Source organism: Acinonyx jubatus, chromosome D1 (genome assembly GCF_027475565.1).
Source record: "Acinonyx jubatus isolate Ajub_Pintada_27869175 chromosome D1, VMU_Ajub_asm_v1.0, whole genome shotgun sequence".
Classification (NCBI taxonomy): domain Eukaryota; kingdom Metazoa; phylum Chordata; class Mammalia; order Carnivora; family Felidae; genus Acinonyx; species Acinonyx jubatus.
In genome coordinates, this window is record NC_069390.1 from 41,282,246 (window position 1) to 41,305,573 (window position 23,328).

The 23,328-nt window shown below is 40.2% G+C and overlaps 1 protein-coding gene and 1 non-coding gene across 2 annotated transcripts; one reads left to right on the forward strand and one right to left on the reverse strand.

The window, feature by feature from the left end:
• Nucleotides 1-378: 378 nt before the first annotated feature.
• NCR3LG1 (natural killer cell cytotoxicity receptor 3 ligand 1) lies at nucleotides 379-17,883 on the reverse strand. The gene is made up of 5 exons (XM_027073035.2): nucleotides 17,646-17,883; nucleotides 15,054-15,401; nucleotides 5,003-5,317; nucleotides 3,345-3,445; nucleotides 379-1,059 (listed from the first exon to the last, which is right to left on the reverse strand). The coding sequence occupies exons 1-5, from the start codon at nucleotides 17,755-17,757 to the stop codon at nucleotides 1,030-1,032; spliced, it is 906 nt and encodes a 301-aa protein (XP_026928836.2). The 5' UTR covers nucleotides 17,758-17,883; the 3' UTR covers nucleotides 379-1,029.
• On the forward strand, nucleotides 16,183-16,315 carry LOC113603527 (small nucleolar RNA SNORA72). The gene has a single exon (XR_003425123.1). It is a non-coding gene; the product is annotated as a small nucleolar RNA SNORA72 (small nucleolar RNA).
• Nucleotides 17,884-23,328: the final 5,445 nt, after the last annotated feature.

The window sequence follows — 23,328 nt, forward strand, 5'->3', positions numbered from 1 at the left end:
TTCTGTTATTGATGAGCTTGGGTTTTGGTTTTTAGATTGCACATGTGAGATAATACGGTATTTGTCTTTCTCGGTCTGACTTATTTCACTTAGCAGAACACCCTCAAGGTGTTTCATGCATATTGTTGCAAATGACAAGATTTCACTCTTTTTGTAAGGGTGAATAAAATTCCAAAATGAATAAATTACATTATATGTTAATAGAATTTTATATATATTTTTTACATATATATTATATATTCCATTTATATATACATATATATTTCATTTTATGTGTGTGTGTGTGTGTGTGTGTGTGTGTGTGTGTGAGAGAGAGACACAGGTATAACATTTTCTTTATCCATTCATCTATTAATGGACACTTGTTCCTATATCTTGGCTATTGTAAATAATACTTCAGGGAACATAGGGGCGCATATATCTTTTAGAGTTAGTGTTTTCATTTTCTTCAAATACCCAGAAGTCGAATTGCTGGGTCATATGGTAGTTCTATTTTCAGATAGAACTGTTCTGTTCTGTTTTCCATTGTGGCTGACCAATTTTCATTCCCACCAATAGTGCACTAGGGCTCCCTTTTCTCCACATCCTCACCAATACTTGTTGTTTCTTGTCTTTCTGATAATAGTCATTCTGACAGGTATGAGCTGATATCTCATTGTGGTTTTGGCTTCCCTGATAATTAGTGCTGTTGAGCACCTTTTCATGTATCTGTTGGCTATCTGTATGTCTTCTTTGGAAAGCATTGCTTTCTTTTTCTTGGATGAGCTGATTGGCAGAAGGCTATTAAGGAAGGAAGAATGAACAGTCTGCTCTTGAGCAAACCATTAAAGCCATTAGGAAAAGTAATTTCAGTTACTTATCCATTTGCTGAGAAACCTTGTTTCTGATGTTTCTGTGTAAGAACTTCCAATGTTCTAGTGGTTCCTCCATGTGAATAAGACACGAATGCATCATAATGACAGCACCTCATTTTAATTCTTCAGTCTCTGCTGTATAGGTTTGGGTGTTTTGAGAAGAAGCTTTCAAGACTCAGGATAAGGGACGTGTTTGGGGTCGTGCCTGCGAAAGATAAAGGGGAGAGGGCACATGACTATGGGGGTAAAACCTTTAGACCATGATTCAGGTCTCATATCTGTGAAGGTTCGAGGAAGGAGAAGATTGGGTAGCAAGAGCCTCAGACTACAGTGCAACTCTGAGAAAGTGGTAGCCACCCCAACAGGGAACTACAAAGCCTCCTGGCCTTCTCAGCTATTTTCTAGGGCTTCCCAGGGAGAGCATGGCATAAGCTCAAATACTGTAGCAGCTCCCTGAGATGACACAGCTGGAGCATGTTGGCTGAGTACACTCCATAGCAGGCTCTCTCTGCAAAGGGTCTCAGCAGCACATCTCCATAGCAACCATACATTCTAGTCAAAATTCAGCTTCATGAGGAGCTGTATCAGTTAGCTTTTGCTGTGTAACAAGCCAACCCAAAACACAGTGGCTCTGGGGAAAAAAAAAAGTATTTATCTCTCACTCATTTGAGAGTTGGCTCTGTTGAGTACTGATGATCTCAGCCACATTTGCTCACCTGTCTGGGAGTTGCATGGCTGTCATCTGATTTAGATGATTTAGTGTGGCCTCCAATACAGCAACTAGCCCTAACTTCCAGTGTTGCTCAGCCTGCAGCAGGCTCTGCTTCCAGTGTCTCTCACCCCCAACAGGCTCACTTGGATGCATCCTCCTCTTACTAACATCAGAAGCACCAAAGAAAGCAAATGGAAATGCACCAAGTCTCTTGAGGCCTAGACTTAGAAATGGCACTCTTTTACTTTGGTCTCATTCTACTGACCAAAGCAAGTCATAAGGTTGAGCCCAATGTTAAGGAGCAACCTATAATTGGAGGACACTGCAATATTACATGGCAAAGGACATGGATGTGACGAAGGGTGAAGGTTGGGAGCCAAAATTGCAAACAAAATTGGAGCAAAATTGCAGAATCCAGGCTAGTCACAAAGGCTTGAGTCTCTTTTTCAAAAAGTATCATCATCAAACGTGAGGTTATCATGAGAGCACCTGGATATCACAAGTCAGAGGAAGGCAAGAAATAGGAGAACAGTACAAACACCACAAGACACATTTGAAAACCATTTTATATCTAGTTGTCTCATTGGCCTAGGTCCCACCCAAAGAATAAATCCCATGAATCGGTTGGCAAATTTTAGATAAACAAATAGCCTTTTTTCTTTTCTTTTTAATGTTTATTTATTTTTTTTTGAGACAGAGAGAGACAGAGCATGAACGGGGGAGGGGCAGAGAGAGAGGGAGACACAGAATCGGAAGCAGGCTCCAGGCTCTGAGCCATCAGCCCAGAGCCCGACACGGGACTCGAACTCACAGACCACGAGATCATGACCTGAGCTGAAGTCGGACGCTTAACTGACTGAGCCACCCAGGCGCCCCGCCTTTTTTCTTAATTAACTGATTATTCTATTTTTCCTAAGGCACTTATAATGAGACGTATTAGCTACTGCACAGATTCTGCCTTGGCAGGCCCATAAAAAACTAAAGGCAATTTTATTCTGTGGAACCATTTTAAAAAACATATTTACATTGGTCTCTTGGGCCTCTACAGTTTGAGTTGTTTTATTTGATATTTGGGCCATAGTCAGGGAAGAACATATTTGAAAACATGTTTTAGTTCAGAAACACTTAGGGAGAGTTAGGAATTCCGGGTTAGGGGTGCCTGAGTGGCTCAGTCAGTTGAGCATCTGTCTCTTGGTTTAGGCTCAGATTGTGATCCCAGGGTCATGGGATCAAACCCCACATCAGGCTCTGTGCCGAGCATGGAACCTGCTTGGGATTCTCCCTCTCTCCCTCTGCCCCTCTCCCCTACTTGCGCCCTCTCTCTAAAATAAAATAGAAATAAAAAAATAAAGAAATTCCTAGTTAAACCAATGAAATCTGGTGGTAGGTTATCTCATCGAGCTGTTAACAAAATATCAGCACCTGGGAGAAGGAATTCTCACCTCTGAGCCACAGTTTCTATGTGTGAGAACAACAGTGCAGCCCATACATGGTTCAAAGACCTGGTCTGAACCAAAAGTGTTTGATTCACAATGAGATGTGTACATTACGAAGAGGCAGAGGGGCTTCACACTGCGTCTCCCCAGAGTCACAAAGCACCACATGGAGATCGGAAAAGAAAGTTCATCAGTGCAGCATCAGAAAAGCCACATACCACAAACACACACCAATATCAATCCTAAGAACTCCTCAACGGCATCCACTGGCATTCTAGAATCCCCGAACTCCCAAAGTCAACTCCAAAACATAGGGCTAAACTTTGCTTTGGAGCCTCTTACCTTTTTTAAAAGATAAATAATAATTAACAAAATCACTGCAAGTGACAAGGGGGCTCCAATGTAGAAAAAACTGTTCAAACTCCAAGCTGTCTTCTCAGATTCTGCAGAGGGAAAGAGGAAAAAAACATTAAGAGGAAACCTAAGGGCTGGAGCCAGAGACCACACAACCACTGCTAGGACCTGGGGTTGTATGTCATTTTCCCTGTCCCTGTGACCCTCTGCCACGCGTCTTGGCGTCCTCCATTCCTATCACACACACCTCCACCCATCAAACAGTGTGTTTAGCACTTGCCAGAAAACACTGCAATACTGAACACTACATACCACACACACATGCCACGCAATGTTCAAAGCTTCCAAACTACTACACCCTTACTCCTATAGACTGAATATGTGTGCCCCCCCTCCCAATTCATATACTGAAATCCTGATGCGCAGCATGATGCTATTAGGAGATAGGGTTTGGGGGGGGTGACTAGGTCATGCCGGTAGAGTCCTCGTGAATGGATTTACTGCCCTTATGACAGAGGCCCTAGAGAGCTCCCTCATCCCTTCCACCATGTGAGGATACAATAAGAAGTGTGCAACCCAGAAGAGAGTCCTCACCCAACCATGGTGGCACAATCATTGCAAACTTTCAGCCTCTGGAACTGTGAAAGATAAAGATCTGTTGTTTTTAAGCCACCCAATCTGTGGCAAATTGTTATAGCAACCTGAATGGACTCAGACATACATATGATGCAGACAAACCCCTTATTCGATACACACGAAGCGTGTTTCAATTTCATACTCCCCATGCCCCACACATACCCTGTACACATCCCTTCACACACCACCCATACACACATTCCTAGCCCTTACTTCCAAGAACCATTCCTCTCTCCCTCCAGGACCATCCCAGTGCCCATCTAGCACACCCAGACCACATCCCACAGGGCTCCTTGTCAGACCCTGCCTTCTTTACCCCTCATAGCTCCAGGCAGATGCATCTAATCCGAAGGGTCATACACACCCAGGACCAGAGCTGTGACCAAGGAAGCCAAGATATGTGCTCAATGGACCTCATTCCACCAGCAGGAAGGATTCTATAGTGAGTTGTAGATCTTGAGCTAAGGATCTTGAGCTAAGGATCCTTGAGCTAAGGAAAGTGCTGGGCTCCTGCAGGACCACTCCACTATGGCCTCCCCATCCTGGGCACAATCCGTAAGGCAGAACTGACTCAGCCTCTACCAGCCAACAGTTTGCAGTGGACCTGGGGCCTGAGCAGAAGAGTTGCTGGCAGGGCTGGGTCCCTGGCCCCTGATAGACCCTTATCCTCAGAGGACACGGACAGGATCCTATGCCCACTCTCCTTGTAGCTAGCAAGCTTCACACCCCAAGCCATATAGACCACCCAGGTCACTTAAACTGCCATGGCTAACAAGGAGCCCTGTTTTCATCTGAGAACTTTTGTCACCACTCTCTACCTCCTAGACTATCTGCCCTGGCTTAAGAGACCTAGTCTGGACTGCTGACTCTAGGGCTGAGCTATGCCATACCAAGCTTTCTATCTTCCCTACTGGCCCCCAATCTTCCCTTAGGGACTGCCTGGGAACCAAAGTTTTATGTTACCTGACCTCAAGGTGAAGAGTAAGAGAAATGTTCAAGAGGTTGCTTACCTATCACAGTCAAGGTGAAATTGAGCTTCTGAGGGGTAGGCAAGGATTTGTGATATATCACACACTGGTAGATGGTCATATTGTCTTCCAGAGAGGGCTTCAGCATCAAGAAGCTAGTGACATTAAACATACCATTCTCGATGGTGTGATTAGTGATAATGCCTTCAAAAACCTCCTGAGGATCCTTCTGGGATAATTTTTTCCACGTAATAGTAATGTTGTCAAGGTGGAACCCACTTGACATACACAAAATAAGTGTTTCTTGCTTTTCTTTCACCATGGCTTGCTCTGGAAACAAGCTGCTGACTGGGAAAGCTGCCAAGAGAGAAGTCATACTTAGAGGGTAGGTAGGGACTAGATTACTATCAACCCAATGCCCCAATAACAATCCTAAGATTCAGCAAGCCTTTAGGAAAGGTGAGCATACTGAATGGGATTCTGCTCAGGCTAAATATTCTGGGAATGTTGGTTTCAGTGTCAGCTGATACGCTATGGCTCCCTACTCTCACAGCAATTTTACAGAGCAGAGTTTCTTAAGCTACTTTGTATCCTACATAGACACCTGTAAAAATCTGAGGAAAGGCTTGGAACACTGCTGTGGTAGAGACTGCTAATGGCCAATTTCCAATCTTCAATGACATATCCAAATTAAAGCTACATCTTTCAACCTCCATGTAGCCATACGAACTTAGGGTCTAGTAATTTAGTTGTAATCAGAAGTGATGAGAGCAACTTTCTGGAAGTATCCTTAAATAACAAGGGTATCTTAGAGAAAAGGACTGTGCCAAAAAAAAATTTTTTTTTAAAAAAGAAAAGAAAAGAAAAGGACTGTGCCCTTCTCTTCCTCTCCCCCTTCCTCCTTCCTGCAGAATGGCTGGAATACCACCTGATGACTAGAGACAGAGAAACCACTTCCAAACTCAAGGCGGAAGCTACCTGTTGAGAATGGCAAAGTGATAAGATAAAAGGATCCTGGGTCCCCTAAGGTCACAAAACTGCCTCACCTGCCTTGGGTTGGCTACAGTTGTGTGAAAGACAATAAACTACCTTTTTTAAAAGTCATCGTTGACTTCTGGTTTCCCTTCGAACATGTGAAGACCCTGGAAGTCGTAACAAGATGAACAAACTGCACATCAACAAGTTTTCTTAGATCCATCAGAGAATTGAGGTGACAAGGCAAACCAGCACCCTGAAAACTAGACAGGCAGATTGAGAGAATCGCGGCCAAGATCATGGCACCGTAAGCAAATACCAGAGCCATAAACCAGTATAAGCACTTAAGTAGCAACTCTTGACAAATCTCTAAAGGATGAGAGTAAGAAACTCCTGGGGGTCGGGGGGGGGGGGGGGGGGCTCAGTCTCATGGCGGCCACCATTCTTTCATTGGTTGTACCACCAGGAACACCACCAGGTTCTCACAGTGAAGATTCAAGAAAAAATCCCCTCCTGTTTCAGGGGAGAGGAAAGGTATTTAAAAATATACCCAGTGCAATATCCATAACAAAGGATGCTCTCAAGAGAAAAGACTGCCAGAGCCTTCTCTGACCTGGGGTAAAGATGACTAGCCAACTTTAGCCCCCTCTAGCCTTCAGGTCTCACCTAGGAACACTTCTAAAGGTCACAGCCTAGGGGCTTACAGGTCTCCAAGAATGAGCTTTAATGGTAAGATCCACTGTTTCCCCTCAGCAACACTTCATTACCACAGCAATGGGGCTCCAGGGTGATAACAGTAGAGGAAAACCTAGAGAGCTGCAAGGCACCAAATCTATTCTAGGAGGGAAACTCAAAGAAAACAGGCAGCCAGCAATGAGGACCTGCCCATTCCAGTGGAAAATCCTTACAAGGAGCCTCTTAAAAAAATGTATCTTGTGTGGAAAACATGTAGATTAAAAGAATGTACAGTTTTTGTCCCAGCTTATTTCTCCATTTACTGGATGCATTTATGAAAGGCATAGGACTGGTCTTTGTGGGAAGAAACAGAAATCACAAAAGTGATTAGGAGAGCTCAAATCATGGGGTTTTTATGCCAGTTACATTACAAGGATCCTACATATCTCAAAGACCCTAACATTTGTAATATCAAGTACCAGTAGTAAATTATAGAAGTTTTATCATCAATAAACATATTTTACAATAAAGAGAAAGAGAGAGAGAGAGAGAGAGAGGGTGGGGGAGAGAGAAGCGCCTGGGTGGCTCAGTCTGTTAAGTGTCTGACTTCAGCTCAGGTCATGATCTCATGGTCTGCAGGTTCCAGCCCTGCATCAGGTTCCATGCTGACAGCTCAGAGCCTGGTGCCTGCTTCAGATTCCATATCTCCTTCTCTCTCTGCCCCTCCCCAACTCATGCTTTGTCTCTCTGTGTCTCTGAAAAATGAATAAACCTAAAAAAAATTTTTTTTTAAAGAGGGGGAGAGAAAGGTTAAAAAAAAAAAAAAGAAGCAAAGAACAAGTTCACCAAATAGAATGGTACATACTAATCCAACTATATACATAATCACTTTAAATGAATGGTCTAAACATATTAATTAAAAGACAGAGACTATCAGAGTGGATAAAAAACAAAAGACTCACCTACATGTTTTCTGTAAGAAACCCACTTTAAATATGAAGACAGGTTTAAACAGATAGGTTTAAATCAAAGAGATTGAGAAAGACACACTATACTAATGCTAACCCAAAGAAAGCTAGAGTAACTGTGAATTTAAAAGAAGTCTTCAGAACAACAACAACAAAATTTTTATTAGGGATAAAAAGAGACATTACTTAGTGAAAAAGGGATCAATTATTCAAGAAGACCTAAAAATCCTCAACTTGTATGCACCTGACAACAGAATGTCAAAATACATGAGGCAAAAACTGAAAGAACTACAAGGACAAATAGACAAATCTGCAATTATAGTTGGAGATTTTAACACTCATCTTTCATTAATTGATAGACCAGCAAGCAGAAAAGCAGTAAGAAAATAGTTGAAAGGAATAGCACCACCAATCATCTGGACTGAATTAATTAATAGGATACTTTATCCAACAGCAGAATATACATTATTCTCAAGTTCATGTGGAACACTCACCAAGATAAATCACATTCTAGCTCATAGACTACATCTTTAAACATTTTAAAGAATAGAAATAATGCAGGGTATATTCTCAGACCACAATGGAGCTATCCAGATATAAATAAGCAGAAGGATGGCTGCAAAAATTCCAAATTACTTGGAGAATAAATCATTTCTATTCTAAATAATATATGGGTCAAAGAAAAAGTCTCAAGAGAAATTTTAAAATATTTTGAACCAAATGAAATTAAAATGAAAATCCTACTTATGAAAATTTGCAGGTGCTACAAAAGAAATGCCTAGAGTGGAGTGTATAATATTGAATACATATTTTAGAAAAGAGGAGAAACATAATATCAACTATCTTAATTAATAAGCTTCCACCTTCAGAAGCTAGAGGAAGAAGAGCAGTTTAGCCTAAAACAAGCAGAAGAAAAGAAATATCAAAATTTAAAGCAGAAAACAATGAAACTGAAAACAGGAAATCAATGGAGAAAATCAATGAAATCAAAAACTATGGCTTTAAAATGATTACTAAAATGATAAGCTTCTAGGTTGACTAAGAACAAAACAGAGAAGACATAAAGTACTAATATCATAAATGAAAGAGGGATCACTACTGATGCCATGAACAGACGGATAATAAAGGAACATTATGAGCACCATTATGCCCACGTATATAATAACTTGAATAAAATGGACCAATTCCTTGAGAGACAAAAATTACCAAGATTCACACAAGAAAAAATAGATAATTTGAATTGGCCTGCATCTATTAGGGGAATTTAATCAATAATTAATAACCTCAGAAAAATAAAGCACTAGGCCCAAATGGTTTCAATGGTGAATTCTACCAAACATTTAAATTAATAATGATACCAATTTTTTACAATTTCTTCTAGCAATTAAAGTAGAGGCAACACATCCTAACTCATTCTATAAGCCCAGTAATACAGTAATACCAAAACCAGATGAAAACATTACAAGAAAGGAAAACTATAGACCAATATGTTTCAGTACACTAAATGCAAAAGTCCTCAACAAAATATTAGCAAATTGAGCCCAACAATGTATAAAAATAATTATACACCACAACTAAGTGGGATTTATTCCAGGTATTCAAGACTGTTTCATCATTCAAGTCAATTAATATAATCCATCACATCAACAGACTAAAGAAGAAAAATTACATGATCATATCAATTATGCAAAAAAAGGATTTGGCAAAATCCAACACCCATTCATGTTAAAAACTCTCAGGAAACTAGGATAAGGGGAACTTTCTCAACTTGAAAAAGAACATCTACAAAAAACTTACAGCTAACATCACACTTAATGGTGAGAAACTAAAGACAGGAACAAAGCAGGGCTATCTCTTCTGACCACTCCTATTCAATATTGTGATGGAAGTCCTAGCTAGTATAATAGGGCAAGAGAAGAAAATAAAAGATCTACAGATTAAGAAGGAAGAAATAAAACTGTCTGTTCTCAGACACAAGGTTTATATAGAAAAATCCCCAACACTGGACCAAAAAAATATTTAAACCCTAGAACTAATAAGTGATTACAGCAGCAGCAGACTGCAGGATTCAAGGTTAATATATAAAAGTCAATGGCTTTCTGGAAAGAGCCCAAATGTCCATCAATGGATGAATGGATAAAGAAGATGTGGTATATATATACAATGGAGTATTACTCGGCAATCAAAAAGAATGAAATCTTGCCATTTGCAACTACGGGGATGGAACTGGAGGGTATTATGCTAAGTGAAATTAGAGAAAGACAAATATGATATGACTTCACTCATATGAGGACTTTAAGAGACAAAACAAATGAACCTAAGGGAAGGGAAACAAAAATAATATAAAAACAGGGAGGGGGACAAAGCATAAGAGACTCTTGAATATGGAGAACAAACAGAGGGTTACTGGAGGGGTTGTGGGAGGGGGGATGGGCTAAATGGGTAAGGGGCATTAAAGAATCGACTCCTGAAATCATTGTTGCACTATATGCTAACCAATTTGGATATAAATTAAAAAAAAAAAAAAAGCCAATGGCTTTCTAATACACAAGCAATAAACAATTGGAATTTCAAATTAAAAACCCAATACCATTTAAATTAGTGCGCTGTCTGCCCCCTTAAAATTTCTTTAAACCTAAAAGCAATATTTAGGTTTAAATCTAACAAAATACGTACAGAATCTACATGAAGAAAACCAGAAAATTCTGATGAATGAAATAAAAACTCTAAATAAATGAAAGGATATTCTGTGTTCATGGAAAAGAAGAATCAATATTGTTAAGGTGTCAATTCTTCCCACCTTGATCTATAGATTCAATGTAATCAAAAGCCCAGAAAGTACTTTGTGGATTCTGACAAACTGACTCTCAAGTTTATAAGGATAGGCAAAAGGTCCAGAATAGCTAACACAATACTGAAAAGGAACAACAAAATTTGATGACTAACACAATCTTACTTAAAGACTTACTGTAAAACTACAATAATCTATAGAACATGGTATTGGTGAAAGAACAGACAAATAGACCAACAGAACAGAATAGAGAGCCCAGAAAAAGACCCACACAAATGTATTTAACTGATCTTTGACAAAGGAACAGAAGTAATTCAATGGAGAAAAGATAATCTTCAACAAATAGGCTGGAACAACTGGACATCATATGCACAAAGTCTGCACATGGAATCTAGACACGCATTTTATACTTTTCACAAAAATTAACTCAAAATGTATCATAGACCTAAACACAAAACTATAAAATGTCTAGAAAGATAACATAAAAGAAACTCTAGGCGGCCTTGAGTTTGGTGATATGCTTTTAGATACAATGCCGAAAGCATAATCCATGAAAGCAAAAAATCAGTAAGTTGGACTTTACTGAAATTTAGAACTTCTGCTCTGCAAAACACAGTTAAGAAAATGAAAAAACAGGCCATAGACTGGGAGAAAATATTTGCAAAACACATATCTGATAAAGGATTTGTATCTAAAATATACAGATGACTCAAAAAATAAATAAATAACATAACAGAGGATTCTTAAAACTCAACAACTGGGACACAAAGGACCCAACTGAAAAATGGTCAAAAGATCTAAACAAGTATCTTTCAAAAGAAGATATGCAGAGGACAAAAAAGCAAATAGAAAGATCCTCAACATCACATGTCATTAGGGAATTACAAATTAAAACAACAGATGAGATATCACTACATACTTACTAGAATAGCTAAAATACAAAAAATTAACGATACCAAATGTTGATGAGGATATAGAACAACAGGAACTCTCATTCATGACTGGTAGAAATGCAAAATGATACAGTCACTCTGGAAGAACTGGCAGTTTCTTACAAGTTTAAACATCGTCTTAACATATGATCCAGCAATCACACTCTTGGGTATTAACCCAATTGAGATGAAAAATTATGTCTACACAAAAACCTGCACCTGAATGTTTATGGCAGCTTTATTCCTAATTGCCAAAAACTGGAAACAATCAAGATATCTTTCAATAGGTGAATGGATAAACAAACTATGGCACATCCATACAATGGAATATTATTCAGTGATAAAAATAAATGAGCTATCAAGCCACCAAAATAACAAACAACAACAAAAAAAGACATGGAGGAATCTTGAATGTATATTGCTATGTGAAGGAAGCCCACCTGAAAAGGCTTCATACTGATGATTCCAACTCAATTATATAATATTGTAGAAAAGGCAAAACTATGGGGACAGTAAAAAGATTAGTGGTGTAAGGGGCCCAGGGGGAGGGGCAAATAGGTGAAGCAGAGGCAGTGAAAACTATTCTGTGATACCGTAACATATATGTCAAACTCACAGAACTAGAAACACACAGAGTGAACTTTAAGGTATGCAAATTTTAAATAAACCATTTAAGAGTTCAAGGAATCCCCAAAAAGAGAGAAGGTACACTGTAACAACAAATCTAAGTGTACTACAAATGTACGAAAGAGCCTCACTGCAAGGGACAGAGGAAAGGTGCTGACCTATGGAACTTCTGAAATAAATGGAGTCTACAAGAACAAAGGCAAGATGAATTGCAAGTACTATACCCTGGGTGATAATGTTGTTTCTCATGGGGGTACGGTACAAGTTAACAATTCTGATATGGCTGTAGACATATACTAGAATTAAACAATTAAGTAAATAGACGAGAGGACGATGGGAGCCAGGTTTCTTACTGCTGGAGTGGGTTTCACAAATATGCAAAAGAAGGAGGCTAGAATGATTCATATGGTAATAGATTAAAGTTAGGGACATCATTAAGAACTACTATATTAAAATAAATATAGACACAGATAGTGAAAAATAGAAATTCTTACAGATTTTTGTATATACACAGATTAGTATACATACACATATTTATTTGCTCTGTCAGTTCAGAGGGCCCAGAAGCAATGATATCCCAGTGGGGACAAGCACATCTAGTGCCCGCATTTTGGTTTCTAACATATTTTCCAATCAAAAGAACCAGAGAGAATTCCTTGAATAATTGGCTGATTCTAGCAATGGGACAAGAAATACACAAGATGATCCTGGAGCATCTTCTAGTGCCAGAAAGTAAGGAAGTGCTTAGATCAAAACAAAACCCCACAATGATGACAGTATGTCAAAGAGACACAAGAGTCAACTGAAAATGCTCCCAATGGCCAAAGCAGGAACAATTTGAGCAATAAAATAAAGTTGTATGAAATTATAACCTAAAGTACAAAATAAATATCCTGAGTCCAAACTGACATCAATAAATTTAGATTAATAAGTGAGGGAGAAGAGAGAAATCTCTTGTGCAGAAGAATCCCAAATAAATTATGTAACTACTCCACTCTAAAGGAGGGGGAGCATTATTTACCACAGCTTAAATGTGCGCTGCATAGAGTGACTTCCTTTCAAAGACTATAAGATGACAAAGAGGAGAGGAGAGTAGCTTTATAGGGGAAAAACCAGACAAATACTAAAGCTAGATGATTAAGGTCAACACCAAGAGTCATAAATCATTCAAAGAAATGGGATGGGATGAAAATGGCACCTTACCTCTGTGATCTTCCTCCCCCAAAACCGTAACTCCAGTGAATTATGAGAAAAATAGCAGGGAAATGCCAATAGAGCGGCATCCTATGATATACCTGACCATTACTCCTCAGAATATCAAGGTTGCCAAAACAAGGAAAAGTCTGTGAAACTGAGAAACTGTGACAGTAAAGAGGAGCCTAAGGACACATAACAACTAAATGTATTGTGGTATTTTGGATATGGGATCCTGGAACAGAAAAAAAGACATCAGATTAAAAGTTAAGGAAATCTGAATAAACTATGGACTTTAATTAATAATAATAATTATCAATATTGGCTCACTATTTATAACAAATACACCATACTAATGCAAGATGTTAATAATAGGGAAAGTGGTGTGCAGAGATGGGAGTGATATGAAAACTCTGTACTATCTTTGCAATTTTTCTGTCAATCTAAAGCTATTCTAACAAATAAAACCTATTAATTTTTTAAATGCTTTTATTTTAAGCTTTCTGTCAGTTGCAGAGGAAATGAATCCTAACTTAACATTCTCATCCCCCAAACTAATATGTACAAAATATTAAAAGTCCTAAGTACAATTTTGGGAAGGCTCATAGACGCTGTCCCCCTTTTATAGGCTGAATTGTGGCCTCTCAAAATTTATATGCTGAAGTCCTAACCCCAGTGCCTCCGACTGTGACTATATTTGGAAATAGGGTCTTTATTTAGGTAACTCAGTTACAATGAGATCATTAGGTTGGGCCCTAGACTAATATGACCAATGCACTTGCAAGAAGGAAAGAGTAGGACACACATGCACAGAGGGAAGAATACTGAAGACACAGGGAGAAGATGGCCATTTACAAGCCAAGCAAAAAGCCCTCAGAAAAAAACAACCCCACGGATACCTTCATTTCAGACTGCTAGACTCCAGGGTTGTGAGAAAATAAATTTCTGTCATTTAAGCCACCTGTCAGTGGTATTTTGTTACGGCAAACCCCAGCAAACAAATACACCCCCCAAAGCTCATCTACATATGATCAGACCAATCATAACAGAGGAGAGCTCAAAGAGGGGTTTGGTGGACCGTGTGGCTGTTGCTGCAAGTCTTCACTGGGTACCTACCTCACACCAGCACCCAGCTGGGCATGTTCATGCATTATGTTATGTAATCCTCAGAACATCATGAGACAGGTGTGATTTATCACCCCATTTTGTGCAGGGGAAAATTCAGGTCCAAAAATGTTAAGTGGCTGGCCCAATCACCCAGTTTGGAAGCAGCAAAGCTAAAACAGGATTCAGGGGCGCCTGGGTGGCTCAGTCGGTTGAGCGGCCGACTTCGGCTCAGATCATGATCTCACGGTCCGTGAGTTCAAGCCCCACATCGGGCTCTGTATTGACAGCTCAGAGCCTGGAGCCTGTTTCGGATTCTCTCTCCCTCTCTCTGACCCTCCCCTGTTCATGCTCTGTCTCTCTCTGTCTCAAAAATAAATAAACGTTAAAAAAAAAATAAAACAGGATTCAGATCTATGGAACCCAGCATCTCACTCCTTTCCCGGCTACCTTTCAGAGACACCTCTGCAGTAAACACTCACCATCCATACACTAAGTAAATTATATCATAACTTATATAGCTGTCTTTCACTGAGCACTTACAGTGGGCCATACATTATACTAAGCATGTTACCTGAATTTTTCATAGACTCTTCCCCACAATAAACCTCCTAGGCAGGTACTATTACATTTGTTCAGAAAGTGGTTCTATGTGATTAATAGAGGTTCTATGTGATTAGTAACTTGCCCAACACTGTTCGGCTGTCAAACCCATCTGTCTGACTCATAGGCATGTTCTAAACCTCTGCTCCATCTGGCCCAGCCACAACTCCACCCCAAGCCTCAGTACCACGGAAACCACAGGGCCCTGCCCCCAGGGAACTCACCCACAACCTCCAGCTTGACTTGTCCCACTGCTTTGTGAGGGGTGATCACCACCTCACATCGGTACTCTCCTGCTTCCCTCAGCTGGATCCCTGGCAGCTGCAGTGAGGCATTCCCACTCTCCAAACTCTTAAGAGGCACCATGGCTCCAGGTCGACCTGTCATTTGTTGGCCTCCAAAAAACTCAAATAGCTTAACTTCTGTTGCAGACCCTGGATTCTTCCAAAACCAGGTGACACCCATAATGGTTATGTTTGGGGAGGGGTCACCATAGACTTGGCAGAAAATAGTGGCATTGTCATTCAGCAGCACAGTCTGAGTTGTCCCTGCCATCTTCACTTGCAAGAAACCTGTGGCAATAAGAGAATTCAGTTATGGGAGACTGTTGGAAAAAAACACAGGCCTGATATTTTCAAACATTACCACATAAATGGAAACAAATCCCTTTTTTTGTGAGGGGAAGGGGGTGTTTCAGGTACAGACGCTCTTAGTTCACGGCCCTGCATTAACCCACGTAAGAGTGTTCAACTTTGTTCTTCTTTTTCAAGATTGTTTTCAATATTCTATGTCCCTTGCAATTTCAGAGGAATTTTAGAATCAGTTTATCAATTTCTACAAAGAACTCAGCCGAGATTCTAACATGAATTGCACTGAATGTGTAGCAATTTGGGGATTACTACCATCTTAATAAGGTTGTCTTCCAATCCATAAATGTGTTTTGGGGATGTACTATGGAATGAATGTTTGTGTCCCTCCAAATTTCACACAGTTGAAGCCTAACCCCCAGTGTGATGGTACTTGGAGGTGGGGCCTTTGGGAGGTGATTAGGTCACAAAGGTGAAGCCCTCGTAAATGGGATTAGTGTCCTAATAAGAGACAGGCAGAGAGATCTCTTTCTCAGCACCAGGGGATAAAGTAAGAAGGTATTCCTCTACAAGTCAGGAAGAGGCCCCTCACCAGGACCCAATTCAGTCAGCACCTAGATGGTGGACTTCCCAGCCTCCAGAACTGTGAGAAATAAATCTCTGTTGTTTAAGCCACTTAGTCTAAGGTATTTGTTAGGCGGCCTAAAAAAACTTAGGATGGGATAATTTTTCCATTTCACTTTAGATCTTCTTTAAAATTTTTCAACAGCAAATATTCCTGCTGTTCTCATTTTGTAAATAATCAAGACAGGCTAAACATTTGCTATATTAAGATAATGCATGTCTCCCCAAACTTAGTTCTTTCCCTGGATCTGGTTTTATCAATGCTGGTGATTTATATGATGCATCTTATGTGGGAAATATCTGTAAGTCTAGGTATCCTTGAGAAATGATAGCAAAGCTAGTGTAATCACTTTTAAAGATAACAACTGATAATTTGATGATTACCAGTTGCCATTAAATGAATTATAAAACTAAAAAAACATATAGTTTTCAGAGTAAAAGTTTTGTGCTCCTTTTGTTAAACTTATTCCTAAGTATTTTATTCTTTCTGATGGATTCATAAGTAGAACTTTTCTCTTAATTTTATTTTTGGATTGCTCATTGCAAGTATATAGAAATACTATTTATTATTTTTTATTTCCATCTCCCTCCCACAACAGCCACCCGTTCTAAGATGTTTAATGCTTACATTTTTGTTCTCTTTAAAACTGCCTTGTTTTGTTTCTCAAACTTATGAAAATGCTATGGAGTTACATGTTACTGTTTCTGCTTCTGGCACTGTTTCAAGATCCTCTCACTGCTATGTGTACGGCTAGTCCATTGGTTGAAGTTGTTGACAAGTTCTCTATATGCAAATCCACATTTGGCTCATGTACAGCCCCAAGGATGGACAGACACTCAGATAGTCTCCGAAATTCCCACATCCCTAACCATCCACCCACCACCACTTGGCACAGCCTGGCCTACTCTGGCCAGTCTAGTAAGCGTCAAGTGATATTTTACTGTGTTAACTTCTATTCTATGATTAGTAATGAGTTTAAACATCTCTTCATATGCCTTTCAGCCTTCTGGTGTCCTGTTCGATAATTAAACAGAAACATCCATCAGTGTCCCTCCCCCCCCAAAAAAAAAGTAAAAGAGAAGGTTTGACTATCACCACGAGGTTAAAACGTTCCCCTCACTCTCTGCAGACTTTTCAGTAAAGTGAAGATGCCTCCCGGACAACACGTGGGATAAGCAAGTGGAGTGTTTTTTTTTCACTTCCTCCCCCTTTGCCTTCTCAGCTGTAGCAAAATGATGCAAGAGGCTCTGAAATTCACAGAGCATTCAGAGCATAGAATCAAAGGAGGCCCCCCTCCCCAGGTTTCTACAAGGGCCGACTCTGCACACAGTAGCCGACAGTACAGTAATGAATGAGTAAACGAACTCGAAATTTCGGAGGAGAGCTCCCGGAGCTCGTTAGAGCCCGGAGCAGCTGCGGATCTCGGACGGGACGGGACCGGACGGGACTCCTGCTGTCGCGGACCGGTGAGGGGGCTGCCGTGCGGCCAGCACCCCATCCTGCCTACGCATCCCACCCTGCCTCCACCCCCCCTACCTCCGCCTACCTCACACACCCAGCCACCCCCCCCCCCACCCCCCTCTCTCCGGGCGCAGCGGGCCTACTTGCGCTGGGCGGTGAATGCCACAGGAACAGAAGTAGAGGCAGAGACACATGAAGGAGCAGGAGAGGCAGCTTGCAGCCCCGCGACACACGGCCTTCCGACCCGTGAGCCATGTCCACTGCCACGCGCGATTTGGCTGCGCCCACTTGCTCAAAGGACCGGCCGGAGCCCGGGTCCGCCTACTAAGCTGTCTCCAGAAGCTTCCCCTACGTAACTCAACCCGCCCTCAGCAACAGAGACACTGAGTGGGCGGGACTGCAGCCCGCCGCCCTCCGCCCGGGAGCCCGCGAGCCCGCAAGCCCGCGAAAGGGCTTAAGTAAAGGCGAGCCCGCACCTCCTAAGCCTATGAGTCCCTTCCGCTTGTCTGCGAAGTGGGTCTGGCTGGCTGCTCTCTTTACGTTGAACACTTGTAAGGAGCCATGTGCCCGGCTACAGCCCCGCCATGGCGCAGGAGAGCCGGGGGAACCCAGCCTTGGGCGGCAGAGGTTACCGCCTTGGGCGGGGAGGTGTCTTACGGCGGGGGCTTCAGGTCAGCCTCTGGTTCACTTTGTTTTGTTTCTGTTTTTTTTTTTTTTTTTTTTATGTTTATTTACTTTTGAGAAAGAGAGAGAAAAAACACAAGCAGGGAGGGGCAGAGAGATAGGGAGACACAGAATCTGAAGCAGGCTCCAGGAGCCGAGCTGTCAGTGCAGAGCCCCTTGCAGGGGACTGGAACCCACCGACCATGAGACCATGACCTGAGCTGAAGCCCCAGGCTTCACGGACTGAGCCACCTCAGGAGCCCAGGTTCACTTTGTAAAGTGAAGCTGGGCGCCCCCTCCGTGTGGTGGAAGTTAACTAACGCAGTGCCAGAGTGTGGGTAGGTTGCCACAGGGTGACTGCCCTTACCATCCATAAAATAAACTTACATTACTTAAAAAAAAAAAAAAAAAAAAAGCTTAAGTTTCTTAAACTGAAAGCCAAATTTATATCCAACATCTGAAGGCAGCCCTTAATTTCCCATCCCCTTACTAACCAAAAAGTGGCTTCTGACTTTGTCCAGCAAAACCTGTTCATTCAGTGATCACTAAGTTTTACCACCTCCATACCAGTTTTTAAATCGGTTTTAACTACAAAGTTCAGAACACAAGTAGCAGTGCTATAGTAAGATGCCCGGCATCTTGCATTCCAGTAGTCTCACTGATCCTACCTAGTTTTTCCCTCACATCACTAAAAGTAATGTATGTAATCTATAGAAAATCACAGGCCGACCTGCACTCAACTGCCAGCTGCATCATCACTGATTGTGTGACAGACAGTGGGCAAGTTACCTCGGTTTCCACTTCCCTAAAAGTGAGATAGTAAAATCTTCCCTGCAGGGCTGTTGTAAGAATTACAGGATCAGGCAGGGTGTGAATGTAAGACTTAGTGGTACTGTCAGTAACTAAGTAGATATTTACATTCTCACTCACCTGCAGAACAGCATGCATAGTGAAAAGAGCACAGAACTGGGAGGTGAGCAGGGTGCCCACGCTGATACCAACTAGCTAAGTGAAGGTCACAGTTTCTGGGCCACAGTTTTAACAAGTAAGAGATCTACAAGGTTAGGTCCAGCTATGGAATTCTAAAATCCTAAATTACACTATTTCTCAACTGCTACCTCCTCCAGGGAGTCTTAACCTGGGGAGAAGGCCTCTTCTGATATTACTGACATCATTAAATAACTTCTTCCAAAGGAAGTTATCTGATGACTCCCTAAACTTGCCCAATAAACCACTCTGCAAACCACTGGGATTTCCACTTCAATGCTGTCACTGGAAGCAGGGGCTGCATACTGCTGGAATGCTGGAAAAGGAATTCCCTCATTGGTACATGATCTCTAAGGCCCTAAGACTCTATGACTCTATAAAATAGTGTTTTGCAAAGAATCCATTCTTTCAACACTGCCAAGTTTACCTTTTTCCCCAGAAAATCACCACAAATATTACATGTTTTTCTGATTTTACATTTAATATACTTAAAAACAAAGCTATACAAATGATGACTAGAATAACATATTCTGACAAATATTGCACTGGGAGAATTTTTACAACGTATCATCAAAAAACAAACTCAAATACAACAAACTTGTATAGTCTTTGTGTCTTCCTGATTACCAAATTAAAATCCACTTATTTATTTGCAGTTTTTTTAAATGATCCAATCCTCTAAATAAGCCAAAAAGAATTAAGCCTAAGTACACCTCAGAGTAATATAATTTCTGTCCAAACTTTAAAATTAACAGAACTTTTTTGGCCATGTATTTATAAAAGGTTACATTTTTAATTCAACATTTAAATTGAAAAAATTTCAAAATCCTCCAAATCTAGTAATAACAAATAAAATAAATGGTCTTTAAAATAGGATGTATAAGCCATCATTATTAAGTATCTTTTAAAACATAATAAATATTGATAAAGCATGGATTATGCAGCACTGGTTTCCTTCATGAAAACGATGGGCACATTTTTTTCACTTTTTAATTCCAGAAGACAATTTTTTTCAGAAGACAAAGAATAATTAATGGTCTCCCCTCCACAACTACTTTAGGCACAAGCTTACATATAAATGTATACATATTGCTTCTAAAATATCTTTCCATTAGAGACTATATAAATTGGTACATGGATATACTGAAAGTTGCAAGGGCTTACCATCTTCATGTGTGCTAATAGATCTTGGACTTAACAGCTTCAAAGAAAGAAACACCTTCACCAAAAAGGGGCTCCTTCCTCCACCTCTGCTACAGTACATGAGCCTCCAGGGCTCTTCCATTCTTATTCCCTGAAACTGGATAGAGAGGTGCCAATAGAACTATCTAGAAGTCACCAGAGCCCTCACAAAAGAATGAAACAGTTACTGGGCATTAACTGGCTTCAAATTGTCCTTGAAATAAAATACTTGGCCTCTATTATATTTTTACATAAATCTTTCATAAATTAATCCTGTCTTAATAAAGGCACCTCAACATCTTAATTAGTAATACAACAGACTCCCTTGGAGAAAAGATGAATAGTTTGGGACTGTGAGGGAAGGGCAGAATTCCTTTGAAAGGCCTGATAATAAACCCCAAAAGCTGGAGGCAGGGAAACTCTAAGACAGCTGACAGTGATGCGAATAACATTCTACATCCCTCAAAGCTTTCTCCAGTGACTCAGGGAGTGCATTAGAAACACAACAGTGGGAAAGTCAATTCAAAAGTGGAAAAGGGAAGAGTTCATAGAAAGAAAAGAATTTAATTAAACCTCAGATCATCTGGGCAAAAATAACGAATACAAAAAACTAGGCTACTTCTCTTTTAATCAGAGATTGCCAAATTCATGTCCTGGTCTATTACAAAAAATGTTTTTCTCCTTTATTAACAAGTGTAAGACACAAAATGTCTGCTGGAATGCACAAAATATTTTTTAAACTATTATTATTTGAAGAAGGTACAAAAAAAGCTAAAGAATTGGACAAAGGGACATTCATCAGAGTCTGAATACTATGCATTTGCTCACAAGCTGGTTCACTCTGTGGAAGAGGTGTCAGGAGCTCTATAAATGAGTCAGAAATTTTCTTCAGGGTTAGAATTACTCTCCACAGTGCTCAGAAACTCCTCTATAAGTGACTGCCTGCTTGCCTAACTAGCTCTTTCTGCAAATGTGGTTTTCTTTTTCCTAGTATCAATCCTGAATTTCAATGAGACATACTATAAATATCAAAGAGAGTGAAAATACATACACACCAAAGGAAACAATAAACGTACACAAGATTAGAACTGAGAGTTAATCAGAAAAAAAAAAAAGCTACAAATTGTAAGATAACATTGCTCAATGCTATAGAACAAGATGATAGGAGTTTTAAATTGTTGTGTTTGACAAAGATGCTTCAGTACTACCACAAAGACGTTTAAACATGACGAGGCATGGCAAATGTTTTAAAACAGAAAATATCTTTAAGACATCACTATACTAACAAGGAAATATTTACAAAGTAGCCATACCAAGAACAGAAAAGGTAAAATTCAAAAGTAAAGCAAGCTCAAGTCACTTTAACAATTGAAGGGTAATCGTGAGCTGTAAACCAGGTAACACAGCGTAGTACAAAACAAATACGGAATGGCACAGGCTGTCCATGGGTTTCATACTCCACACACAGGGAATCTAAAATGAGGGTGGCCATTTAGTTAAATGACACATACTCTCATATCATTAAAAATCTACATTTAACGTGGACTAAAATTGAACACAAATAACATTTTAATACAACGATTCATGGGAGAAGGCAAAGAGAACTAAATGGAACCTTATTTTTTTCTCTCTCACTTTCAAAGCACTCAGACAAGTCACAAGTTTAAAATCACGTGGGAATAGGGTCACCTGGGTGGCTCCATCGGTTAGACAGCCAACTTCAGCTTATGTCATGATCTCCCAGTTCATGAGTTGGAGCCCTGCATCTGGCTCCGTGCTGATAGTGCGGAGCCTGCTTGGGATTCTAACTCCCTCCCTCTCCCTCTGCCCCTTCTGTGCTCTCTCTCTCTCTCTCAAAATAAATAAATAAACTTAAAACAAAAATCACATAGGAATAAATCACTACCCATTTTTAAATGCCATGGAGCAGCAAAATTAGAAGAATTGTAAAACAAAATATTTTAACACTTTAATTACAAGATATATAGTCACAATCCTGGAAGTCTTGAAAAATATATTTACTACTACGGATAAAACAAAAAGAGGTAAGGAAGTTTGCACAACAAAAGCCAAATCTATTGCTTGTAATAGGTAATAAACAAAACAAAACCTGTTTACAGGCATGCACAGCTTTGAAGTTAACCCAAAGGGTGAGCATGTAAGGAAAAAGACACTGTCAAGGGCTGGCTAACAACCAAGCTGGGACATGGCATTCATCAAGAATATACTAATGTCAGCGCACCTGGGTGGCTCAGTCAGTTGAGCATCTGACTCTTGGTTTTGGCTCGGGTCATGATCTCACAGTTCATGGGTTGGAGCCCAGCAACAGGCTCTGCAGCTGGCAGCATAGAACCTGCTTGGGATTCTCTCTCTCTGTCCCTCCCCTGCTCGTGCTGTCTCTGTCTCTTTCAAAATAAATAAACTTACAAAAAATTCTTTTGAAAGAATATACTAATGTCAAGCAAAATGTAAACTAAAAGCTGTGCAAAGAAAATTATAGACATCTGTGAACATGAAATGTAGGGGTTTTTCTACATTCCATAGGCAATATGTCGAAGAAAAATCTGAATTCTTAAATTAAATCAGAGGTTTTATTGGTTTTATTTTGTTTTGCTTTTTTCTCAGTAAATAGGTTGGCAGTGCTGGCAACCATAAATCTAAATTTTTCAATTTGATATCTTTAACACTTACAGCTTGTTCTGGCTAAGTTCTTGGATTGTCTAAGAAATGAGTACTAATCCATAGCTAACTACTCAGGTAGAAAATAAGTTAAAACATGAGTAAGGAAAGACTGGAATCCTGCAATGATATTGTATGAAAAAAAAGGAAGGAAAAGATCTTGATTTCCCTCAAATCTCACAACTTGAAAGCAAGTTGTCATAATCTTTCATTATCTCACCCACAGGAAACAAAAATGTACACTTTCCATTTTACTCAATACAGCTTAGTCTCTCAGTTCAAAAAACAAAATGAATTGAAGTTGAGGCATCGGTG